Source organism: Lampetra planeri, chromosome 10, assembly GCF_965212315.1.
Source record: "Lampetra planeri chromosome 10, kcLamPlan1.2.h2, whole genome shotgun sequence".
Taxonomy (NCBI): Eukaryota; Metazoa; Chordata; class Hyperoartia; order Petromyzontiformes; family Petromyzontidae; genus Lampetra; species Lampetra planeri.
The window spans coordinates 9,060,237-9,072,757 of NC_136116.1; the positions used below are offsets into that span (position 1 = coordinate 9,060,237).

The window sequence follows — 12,521 nt, forward strand, 5'->3', positions numbered from 1 at the left end:
TGAAACGAAGCATCTATTTAGATATCTAACTATTCAAACGTTTTATTTTAGCAGGTAAGCCCCACCGAACTATATAGCTCTTTTTCAGGAGCGACCTGTCCACAAATGATAGCTCTAACGGAGTAGTCCGACCCTTAAAGTTGGCGAAGAGTCCACAGAAGCGCACACTACAGAGCAATCTCTAAGATGCCTTGTCGTGGCCATGGTCCTGAAATTAAAGGTCAGAACTTTCATCATGGGGGTTTTTGACCGTACTTCACCACGTTGGTCAGTGTAGTTTTGTTTAAAGAGAAGAGGCGACCCAGGACCAGTTCAGACATCACCACTGACGTTTAGCTGTAGCCAGAAATCTAACTCAGGTCTACGAGGTTACAGCACACTCAGGGCACAGACCACTGATCTACTGCTCCCCAATTCCTTTTTTTCCCCTTTCTATTGCACCCTAATACATTGTTTTGTATTACCTGTTCATGTCTTCTGCAATTACACTTATAAATAAATAAAAATCCCGAGGCGCAGTTGACTGCTCCATACAAACCACCACAGAACACAAAACATCCCCTGCACAGAAAACGGGCACCAAGATAAAAAAAATACACAAAACATGAATCAGTCTTCTGAAGCATTGCTGCAAGGAAATAATATACATTCAAGACATATACAATTGAAAAGGCATGCTGGCTTAATATTACTGGTTGTCTGACATCATGCAAAAAAATTATATACTTACAATGCATCATGCATTTTTTTCAATTTTTTTCTGTTGTTTAATTTAATCAAACCGTAACAACTTTTGTTCATTCTACGACGTTATCTCAGTGCTTTTCTCAGTGCAAAGTCTGTACAGCATGGCATTGTGCAGCCTACACAACAGCGGTTCCCATTAATACAAAAAATACTGTATAATATGTACACTCACGCACAAACATGCCTTACATTCCATTTAAGCAGTTCAAATGCTTTGAATAAATACACGTTTCTGTTCCGAGAAAATATGTAGCTGTTTCAGATGTAATTAATCATAAAATATCTTTCAATGATGTTTTGTCAAAGATGTTGAACAACAACGAAAAATCCAGAGCTTTGAATCCTTATTGGTCTAAAGTGCTTCTCTGCCTTAAAACACAAACAAATCAGCACTGGTATTCATTTACTGGGCTTTCAGTGGATTGACAAAGGGCTGACAATAATATTTTATTTTATTAGTTCGTCGAATAATATCTGTTCTTAAGGCCCCGTTATCTGCGTAAAACCGCATGTGTAGGAGTGGATGTTTGATATGTTGTCTGTAATGGGGTTCAATCACACCCTGCGACTACGAGAGGCCCTACCATCCAATGCAATGTCAACAAAAATCACGGGATTGGTTCTTGAATCGACCATGACAATTAATCGAATCGTTGTGAGGATAGATCAATCATTTCACCCGTATTTTTTCAGCGACTGGCTGGATGAATATGGGATATTAATCGCAAAGTGTTAAGTTTATTAAATCAAGGTGTCTACAAAATCGGTCGCTGAATTTGTTTTTTTCTTCACATCTTTAAAGTCTAAAGAATGTAAAACAGAAAAACAAAAACTTTGTTGTCAGTACAAAGAAGCAATTCCCACTGTTATACTTTTCCAAAAAATGGAAAATAATTTAGAAACAGGGGGGAAAAATACGTTCGTCTATAATGCAAAGGTATGTCATAATTGCTATGAATGCTTATGACTTATAGGGGTTGGGTATTTTTTCCGTGTTGATGCCAGCGGAGGTCTTTACACGACACCTGGGACACAATTCCTGCAGCCAACGGCAAGCGGCATGTTTCCAAAGCAACCGGCGATTCGCACGGGGGCGATGACATTTTTGTAAACAAACACAACATTCATTTTCCTCTCTTTGGTCACCTTTCTTACGATTATGGACAGCTGTAAGGGCGCTAGTTCGTTTCGACTGTCAAAGATGAGACGTCGCTACAAGCACTGCGGAATGGCGACTCGCTCAGACGTTCGTTCCTTCGTCTTCTGCAAAGTCGATTATTTCAATCACTTGGTGTCCGTCGGATCCTCTAATAACACGCATGGAGATGACCTCCTTCTCAGGAACACTCTGCATTTCTGATTCAGTCATGTTTAGACACGTTTCGTCTACGTTCAGGGGACTCAATTCCGGGGAAATGTCTGCAATGTACAGCTGCCTCAGAGATTCTGGAGCAAAACTTTGGGCGGCTTCTGCTGAGCACAAGAAATCCACAGACGCCTCGCTACGGTGAGCCTCCTCTTCGTCGCACAACGAGTCTATGCTTGATACGGTTTGGGATGTTCTCACGAGATAGTCAGAACACCTCGTGTCAGTTCCATCGTTCTGACGAACGATTCCACCGCCAAGGTCCTCCACAAAATCCCGAGGACTCGACGGAGGAGAGACGAACTTCGGTAGAGCCTGCTGTGCCGAATAGCCCAGTGCTTTGGCCTCCTCGTTGTTGACGCCAGGATGGTACGATGGCAGAGACTGCTTGAGGACTGGTGTGCAGTCCCGGTCTCCTCTGCACAGGGGATTCAGGGCCGGATCCCAGGGAAGCGAGGGGTGCGATGGAAGGGGGCTCAGCTGGTTCCCGTGGGGCACGAGGGGTTTCAGCATCTCCATGAGGGCTTGGAGATCATTGCCCAACCGTGACACCTCTTGCGACAGACTTGACATCTGCAAGGAGCAAATTGGCCCTTTAGTGTGGACATTACAAGACTGTTGTTGCTGCTGATTTATTAGCAACATTTCAGATGTAACCATTCTATTTATTGCTCACACTGCCGCTGGTGCAAGGGCCTCTGCACTTGAGCAAACCACCTGAAGTGCGTCCGGTCTTGTCAGATTTCATGACATAAATATAGCGTTGGAATTAAAACATATTTTATGTGGACAGTTAGTGATAGTGAGTTTTTTAAATTTAATAACCAGTAGTGTTCCACACCGGTGTTTAATGAGCTTTCATTCAACCCCTGCATGTGTTCGTTTCCTCGTTTGTGCAGATTGACAGAGAGAGCACATCAGAGCAAACACAATTCTGCACATTGCGTTCTCGTTGATGACCGTAGTTTTTCAATGCACTTCAATTGACGTTTCCTGTTGATGCTCCTCGTGGCCATTTTAACGGTGCGATGTAATTATTTTTGAAAAGTGAGAGAGATAGAAAGAAAGAAAGTGGGAAAAGTAATAAATATTTAAGGGGGAGAAATTCAATTTTAAGCTGTTCGCGTGACAGTGACACGGCGATGGTTGTTGGCTGCCACTTCTGTAATTAGCGCAGCCTTGTGGCAGGACTGCCGTAATTACAGACTGTGACCGACTGTGTCCCGTTTATAAGCGTGACCCACACATTGCGCGGTTCAAGATAAACGATGCTCTGTATAAAATTGCGATTAGCAGTCAAGGGAGTTTTTTGTTTACATCTATTCAGAACCTCCGTGTCAGCACCGTGGATAATTGGTACTTTGTTAAATAGTTGCTGCAAAATGTTTCTAAAGGCTTCATTGCTATGTTGAGTAATTCAGATAATTCTACCTTTAGTGTGGATGTTTTACGGATAATATTTGAATGGATCTGTAATTGGAGAGTTTTATGACATGTATTTTTTTTTCAAACAACCTCTCAACTATTTAAACTAAATCTGTTGTAATATTATACAGCGTGCACATTCCCAGCCTTCAGGCGCTCATAACTCGGCAGAAGTTGTGTTTTAGCTGAAACTGCTTCATTCTTTGCTTGCTTCTTACTCCCATGATAAGAATAACGTTTTTAAAAGCTAGGTACGTTTAAATATTTATTTTAGCTAATAAGAAAGTTCAAACATAGTCAAACAACGCAATAGATAAATGAGTGAATGCACAGGTCCCTTTGCTAGGGAGTTTGATGTTTGCATTGGTGGAGGTGAATGTGTGTGGCTAATGGAGGAGCGGTAGTGTCGTGATTAGCGCTACGCTGCGTCACGAACTTGGTGACCCGGGTGCGATTCCCTCTCACGGTCCTGGGCCTCCCCTAGGTCTACTCAGCCTCAAATGAGTACCTGGTGCGGTGTGTAAACACTGCTACTGGGGAGACAAAGGCAGTTGGGCATGATGCCGGCCACCCACTCCCTCGTGTGCTGTGCCGGGCTTCATAGGCGGTCTCTACCAGCACTTTGTCTATTAAGAGTCCGTTAAGACGACATGGGGGATCTTTGTCTTTGACGTACCTGCTGATTAAGGTGACATATGCCTCTCCAGGTGTCATCCACCTCCATCGGCTCTCCGCTCCGCGAGGTCCCCTCTGCAAGTGCCGACACATGCAAATTATTCATCAGTTTGTTACATTGGCCGACGCTGTGTAATTCTAATGCATTGCTTAGGCCCCTACTACACGTGTATGAGATTCTGGCCCAATCGTATTCAATGGCTATGCAATGTAATTCTGAGTAAATGTAACACAGACAACATTGGCTGAAACAAAATAAACTGAACAGGTTTTTGGCTGATTTCCCACAGGTTTTAAAGAAAGTCAAGGATTCTCTGGTAAAACAGGCTAGGGCAAATTACACCTATGAATTATTTTTTCCTGAATTGGATAGTGAGCGGTCCATCAATCTGTATGCTTATCAAAGTCCACGTATGAAATTCAGATATGCGGTAATTGCTTTGTTGTTTTATATTTTACAGCAGGACACTGACATTACACATATCGTTGTATGCCATGGATGCGTGTGTGCCCTTGTACATGAACATATGAGGTAGTGCATTATTTAAGATTCCTGCCATATTCCATAAAACCAAAGCAGTAAATCCTAGAGAAAAAAAACTGTAATTGTGCGTAAAGCATCCACAGTTAACATAAAACAATTGCATATTCCGGCATTCAGTAAAAGCGCCCGGAGTGCATCCTTTTCCTCATTAAGAAGTGGACTCTGTAACTTACGTGGTGGTCCCTCCTTTTAAATCTATATACAGTGCACATCAATTTAATGATGCAGCACTGTAGACAAAGCCCCAGAGACGGCATTGGCAGCGGTCTTGCAAGCACTGTTGCAACATATCTCACCAAATTCACGATTAACACCGCTTTGGCACGGGACAATGTGCTGTAATGCTGCAATTTTGAGAAGAGGGCTCTTTTCCGGAAGCGGCGTTATCCTACCATGTGCCTTTTCTGCAGTGCTGCTTAATTGATTTAGCCAAGATGCTAATCCTCCTGTAAAAGATGCCCCCTTAGAAGACTTCCCAGACAATGGATCATCTGGCGATCTGCTAGAAAGCCCCCATCATTGAGGTTGCCGGGTGGCTGAAGGGTCTAAGCACTAAACCAGCTCTCCCGAGGTCCTGGGTTCGAAGCCAGAATTCAGCAGCCCGATATTAAACCGCGTTCACAACTGTTGTGAGTTGATGGTCTCGGTTTGGTTACAGCTGCATAAAAAAAAATACAAACAACGTATTACATTTGTTTTTTCACTTCATTAAGGTTTAAACGTTTCAGATGAAGGTGAGGTACAATCTTTGTGCAGGGCGTATACAAGTTGTGCCCCTCGTGTGGACAAAGAAGTCTATTGCAGCGACTTCAAAAGTAGTTCTAGGACTACGTCTTCCGATGATCGTTCTCTGACATAGGACGATGCGTATTTCGCTGCAGAGCGAGGAATGGTAATTTGTTAACCTCATAGCACGATGCCAATAACAAAATCGTACGTTATGTAACAGAAAAACGAGCGGTAAAATACACCAAACTAAGCTCCTGGCACAGAGAAAATAACATGTGTGGCTTCATTGCTTTACAATTTACAACCAACGATGAATCAGCAGGCAGCATACAACTACTGAGTCATTCAGTCGGTGGCACTATGCCACCTTTCCACTGTCGGTCTACGTTTGCTACCGGTCTCTTTATTTCTCCATCGGCCGCCTCTGCTTTGTTGGAACGAGGTGGTGGTGGTGCCCCTCTCTGTCAGTGGTGCGTTTTCCGCGGGTGGGTTTTTACCCTTCTCGGTTGGAGGAGTCGTGAGGTCTGCGTGGATGACGTGCACAAAATCAAACACCGCTCCGCCTTCAACCCCAACCACGACCCTGAGACACAAGGGAAACAACAGCGGTCAGAGCTCAGAGTTCACAGGCAGCCACAGTTATTTTATCGTTTTTGTTGTTTGATATTCTTTGAAAGTTGTTAATTTATCTTCGACTTGAACGGCCGTCACCTGGTACTTGCTACACGATTCATGAAAAGCGGAGAATGATGAGAGGCTCACGTCGATAGTCATTCGCGTTTGTTTAGGGTTGTGCAATGACTTATCATGACATCTTTCAAAAATGTTGATTTAAAGCTTTCGTGACTGCAGGGATTCACATTCTTGGTTCTTTCGGCAAAGTCACGTAGAAGGGAAAAAAATACAAATATAAAAATATAAAACAATAAAGTTCTTGTTTTATATTTTTATTATTTTATATTTTCCCTTCTACGTGACTTTACTGAAAGAACCAAGAATATCTTTCAAATAATCGAATGAAACATTATTGTGACGGGCCACGTAAACGTGAAGCTTACATTGACTTTGTGGTAATGCCGTACATATTTTAAAATACTATTAGGGCAAATAATGGTCTGCTTTGCGAATTATATGAATGATACAAAATCATGTTACCGTAAATAACAGCAACTGGAAAAATGTGGCGAATAACTCATCAATGTTGAATGATACACCGAATGCTCACACACCTTCATTGGCGTATAACCAGCAATGTATGCCTCAAGCTGCAAGTTCAGATGCGGGTCTTCTGAATCCTGAGGCGGCTGCTTCTATTTTAATTCCCCCACATATACAATACACCGTTCCCTCCTCTCACACCACGGCGGCTACAAACAACACTTCCCGTACGTTGGTCTCGTGGGTATTTCATAGAAAACGGCAAGTTACATGGCACGGGGGCCATTCGACCCACAGTGAAAGTTCCAAGCACATGAAAACCCCTGAATGTGCAAGACCTCAAGGAAATTCCCAGCACTGTCCACCCTACCGCCACCTCCTCACTAGGGACGTACAACGTGTTTCAGTTTCATTTATTAGGTATAGCCCTGTGAGCCATGAGGCTTTTGACTCGGGTGCAACCGTAACAAACAAATCATGAACAAAAAACATCTTAAAGTGACATATTCTTAGTTTTTTTCCGTAGAGTCATGTAGGTAAAAATTTAAAATTAATCAAAGTAAAATAAATAATAAAATAAAAATCACGACGTTTCGGAGGCAACACAAGCTTCCGTCCTGTGTTGTCTCCGAAACGTCGTGATTTTTATTTTATTTTTATTTTACTTATATTAATTTTAATTTTTTACCTACGTGACTTTACCGAAAAAAACTAAGAATATGAATCCTTGCAGTCACGAAAGCTTCAAATCTAGAATCTTAAAGTGACGTTACATCCAGGAAAAAAACAGTAAAACAATTCCAGATAAAAAGCACCATCCACAGGGACACAGCCTTTTATGGGTTTTTGCTGAAATCTACCGCGTGCGGTGTTGTGGCTAATGAGTGGTGCTGGCCTTGTTGCAGCTCCACCAGGAGCCTCGGCCCGGAGGGGTTCAGCTAGTGGGATGTGAGGAGGAAATTGGACAAGCTGGCCCCTTTCATTGCTTGTAGCAGAGAGCGTGTCGACCAAACGAGCTACGCCACTGCTACTCACCTCCGACTCACCTCCTCACTCCCCACCTCCTGACATCCCTATCGATGCCACTGCTGCTTTAAAGCCAACTCGGGGCAAAGGGTTGCCACCTCTGAGTTATAATTTTTTCTTTTTTACACATTCTGGGAAGACTTACAACATTTCCCAGGATGGCTTCCTCAATAAGAAGAAGCGATCATCGGAGAGGTGGGGGGGTGGGAGGGAGCCAGACCAAGACAGGTGGCAACCCCTTACCTGGGGCTCAGCGGCTGAAGGCGCGGCAGGCCGTGCGGCGGAGGGCGCCGGCTGCGGCCGCCCGACGCCGTCTCGCCCGCGCCGAGCCGCGGCGACCCGGGCGCGACGCCGGGGAGGCCGGAACCCCGGGCCACCGCTCCGGCGCCTGAGCGCGGCTTCCCGTTGCTCAGCGCCGCGTTGCCCGGGCGGCGCGTGGCTCCCTTCGCCGGCTTGACGTAGCCGCTCGGCGGCGGCGGGGGCGACGAAGTGGCCCAGTGGTAGAGGGGCGGTGCGGTGGCGGCGGTGGCGGGCCGTCTGCGCGGCGGCGTGGAGGGCGTCGGGAGCTGCGACCGCGAGGTGTTGATGACGTTGGACGAGAGCGGTGTCACTTCGTCGGACTCGTCCTCGTCGTTGTCCTCCTCCTCCTCCTCGTCCTCCTGGATTGACGGCAGTCTGTTGATGAGGTCTCCGTTGCTGTCGGACAAATGCTGCGGGGTGATAGGAATACATGGATAAACGTGAGCGTGCGTTTGGTTCCTTTGGAACGGTCGTAACAAAAATTGGCCGAATTGTTTTAGCGGTGATTCTGGTGGATGGACTGGTTCGTGCTATTGGAACGTGGGGTTTTCACGACCGACTCGGTATGGCCGACAGTGATGCCTCCCAATACCTCTTGCAGCGCAGGGATGTCCACTTATGACTCTTGCCCCACTCGTTTCTGCCAGAGTGAACCTCCTAAAATGATTTCGTTCCACCACTTATGCACTACCATTTACATAATAAACTATTTCTTCGCATGCTCAGATTTGCGGACTTGCAAGCTTTGCCAAAAATAACTGAAACCATAACACAAGAATCGGACAATTGCTGCTCGTATCATGGCACAGCCCTGGAATGGAGTTGATGTTTCCAATATAGAGCCGTGCAGCATTATTTTTAATGCAAGGCCAGTGAATGAATTGCGTTTCCACGGGAGTGAAAGTGTGAAAAGGGACACCAACCATTTGCTCCATCCCATTTCCTCGGGCCAAGTGCAGTGATCAAAGTGGATCTGAGCAGCCCAAATGAAGTGCTTGCCCATAAGTGGGACGGGATGGTGGGGAAACCGATTGGAGAGCTGAATAACTATTAAATGAGAAGATTAGGCCCTGGGCCCTGAGCGATTAAGGATTAGGGGCCCAGAGGAGCCAGCTGAGACACATGACAGGCTCGGTTTGTTAAACCTGCCACGGTCCATTATAACGTAATAGGAAGATGGAAGAGCTGAGGTCACTCGCGTGGGTCATCGCAAGCTGTATACGGTCACACAAACCACCGGAACTTGTGGCGCCCTCGCTATCAGTGGCATGTATGCATGTGGAACTTCTTTCGCACCGTACGTAGCCAACCGTGCTAATCGGAGGTGTGGCATATAACTATTGAGTGAACAGTGGGGGTGGTGGGGAGGGGAGAGCGGATGCTTGGCTATGAAGAGGGGGGGGGATTACTTTGGACAGGAGGCCTTATTCATTCCTGGCACCAGAACCCATTGCTAACGACGCTACACCACTGCTCGCGAAGCAACTTGACAGCAAACGTTTACACGAATGTACATCTGCTCCACGCTTCCCTCCCGTCCCACTCTCCCCAAAAAATCTGGCTGACAAGAGGTTTGCGGTGGTGGAAAGTGTGAGAGTTCTGGCCTTGGACATTTAGTTTTTACGAAATTACGAATGCAAATGACCACGTCCGTTCCTTCACTTTGCTTAATTGAAACGGCCAGTTGTGCAACATTAACGTCACGTGTGGGCACAGCAACACGAAGGTTGCACAACGTGGACAGATTTACGGACATGCTGTCAAATACTAATATACTGCTTGGCAGCAAGTAGGCGCAGGAAGCCAATTATGTTACGTGCGTCACCAAAAACAGATTTTGGCGTTAAAACAAAAGAAATCTAAGAACAGCAGCACAGTTAATGAATTTCATAATCATGGAAAGTGTCTGCAATGCACCAGTGTGAATTGTAACATTTAATAAAGAGAAATGACTGGCATGAACGTTGATACATGAAAAGTAACAGAGTAAAACACTCTGTCAGTGTTGAATGAAGTACCCCCCCGGCCGTGTTAGTGGTAAGGGTTGTTTGACCATACTTCGCCACGCTGGTCCAATGCTGGTTGGATAAAACATAGGCGCAGATTGGGGCTTCAAATATCAACCATCACTATGTGAGCTGTGGCTGGGTGTCTAACTTGAATCACCAGGTACGTATCACAGTTAGGTGAGCCACGGTGCCACCATTACAGACACCATTGTCACATGGGCCTTTGAGAATTATGGTACTAAATTACTGATGGCATATTTCTTGAGTTTCTTTTCTCTAAAACACTCGGTGGTCCCGAGCTCTTGTGCATATAATCATAATGGAAGCTTATGGTACATTTCCCCTCGTGATTTTAAACGTTTGCAGTCATAACAAACACAAAAAAGACCCGATAAATGAAAGGAGCACATTTCTCATTCGTCTGAATTATATTGCAATTTTGAGAAGTGGTACGAATCATTAAACTCGTCGGGATCTGGTGTTATTCAATCAGCATCCTCACCAAATATTTTCTCAAGCGGCACAGCATCTGAGCAACTCTTTTGATTCGTTCTGTAAACAGCAGAAGCCCGCTATTGGTGTCACTCGTCAAAGGCAGAGGTTTATATTATATCAAATGGCAGTCTAGCAAGCGCCACTGGTATTTCATGAACAAAAGAATACGAGGTGATAATCAGAATCGGCACACGTCTCTAGTTATGAAAAGGTGTGCCCGTTTGCACAGGCGCACGTGTGTACATGTGTGCGTGTAGGGAGCGGCAGTGTAGCGGTTACCGTGCTGAGCTACGGACTCAGCCACCTGCATTTAATTCTCGCTCACGGCCAACATTAGTGACGAATGTTTAAAGCAGTTCTGGGTCAATAATGGGGAGACAAAGGTGACCGAGCGTGGTGCTGGCGACACCAACCCTTTGTCCACCGTGTCGGCCTTCATAGGTGCTCACTAAGAGCACTTTCCTCAGTAGCCCAGATGTCTATCCGGGTTATCTTTATATTTGTGTGTGTACACTCAGCTGGAAAAAAATTCCCAGTCCTGCCAGTGAAATGCCGGGTTGTAGCAGAGAAAGATAGAGGCATTTGCTGTCGAATGTTGACAAATGCATCCTCCTCTTGGGTTTGTTTTGATGTCTGTTGTCAGAAGAAATGTATACTGCTGCAGGCTTTTATTGACTAATACCTATGTGCCTTAGCCACACGAATAAATCACAAGATAGAAGTTTCCTAAACAAAGTTTGACTTTGCGTGGAATTTTGTGATACCACTACACACACGGCATGAAATGCATGGGTCATTATAAAAAGAATTCGGCGCAGAATAAAGATTATCCCAAACATGTCGTTATGTTCCATTCAGAATGATATAACACACTGTCCAATATCTATGTACAAAACAATGTTTAAAAAAAATAACACTGTTCCATGCCTATTTAGAGATGTCACAAATATTATAATATGTTTTGTCAACCGCTTACAACTATTATTTCATAAACAGTTATTTGCTGCACAAGTGACACGTAGACACAAAAAAATCACAACGAGGAACAACACAGATGAGACGGTACAAAACACGAGACGAATAAACTCGTACAATTTTAATCGAAACCACATCCTTGAATCATGGACCATTCGTCGAATGGCTGTGGTGATGGTGGGGTGAGGTGAGGTGCATCAATGGATGCCCAGTTGTTTGGGTTGTTGTCTATCGATCTTCTTCGTGCAAAGCGATGACAGCGACAACCGAAGCAGCCAATTTTGCTTGTTCGGTATTTAAAAAAAAAATATATATATAAAAAAGCGATTGTGAATCTGCCGCTGGGAGAGCGTGCATCTCAGGCTCAAATGCCAAGGGACGTCCATGCGTGCAGAGCAGTGAGTCTTCAGAACCCACAACACCGTGAGGCCCATGGAAACGGAACCCCCGGGGGGACCATCTCGGCCACTGCCTTCCATTTGGATCACTCTTTTTTTTTTAAAACGTTAACTGTGGGCGGAAATGTCCGTTTTGCCACAGCTTCATAATAACAAGGCTAATTCAAAGTAATGTGGGTAGAATAGAGTTGTCGATCCGTTCGGGGAATTTAACTCAAGGGGAATTTAACTCAAAGCGAATTGTCTCCGAGTTCTCGGGGCGCTTTCAATGCCGTAAACATTTCTCGAAAATACGAACCTTCCACGGGAATTTCAGCTTCAATTTCTGAAGCCATAACTCAAGGACGTTTGCCAAGAAATGTTGCTGGGTTCCCAGGCGAGACAGGTATTCTGAAAAGAAAGCCCTTCCCAAGCAGCAATGGGTTTAGTTTCAAGATTCACTTTTTTAAAAATAGATTGCATCCTATCACTGCTCGGCTGGGTCCCAAGCCAGCGTGGAAATCTTTCTGAATGTTGGCGGTTACAAAGCAGTGTTTTTCCATTCCTCCACCTCCTCCGAGCAGGCCGTCCCTCGTCATTTCTGACAACTCAAATTTCGCCGGGAGATTGATCAGATGAAGCCCTTAGCCCTCCTCGTATCACTTTTCAATTCAATCTCTGCTTTGCCGTCGCCA

At 45.0% G+C, this 12,521-nt stretch overlaps 1 protein-coding gene across 1 annotated transcript in view; it reads right to left on the reverse strand.

The window, feature by feature from the left end:
* Positions 1 to 1,164: 1,164 nt before the first annotated feature.
* The window catches only part of LOC144720977 (voltage-gated delayed rectifier potassium channel KCNH8-like), an 80,505-nt gene continuing 69,148 nt past the window's right edge, over positions 1,165 to 12,521 (reverse strand). The window contains exons 11-14 of the mRNA XM_078598203.1: positions 7,914 to 8,380; positions 5,984 to 6,069; positions 4,215 to 4,288; positions 1,165 to 2,686 (exon numbers count right to left, since the gene is read on the reverse strand). Of these exons, the coding sequence (XP_078454329.1) occupies positions 1,988 to 2,686; positions 4,215 to 4,288; positions 5,984 to 6,069; positions 7,914 to 8,380 (1,326 nt within the window). The 3' untranslated portion in view covers positions 1,165 to 1,987. The remainder of the gene's footprint in view (positions 2,687 to 4,214; positions 4,289 to 5,983; positions 6,070 to 7,913; positions 8,381 to 12,521) is intronic.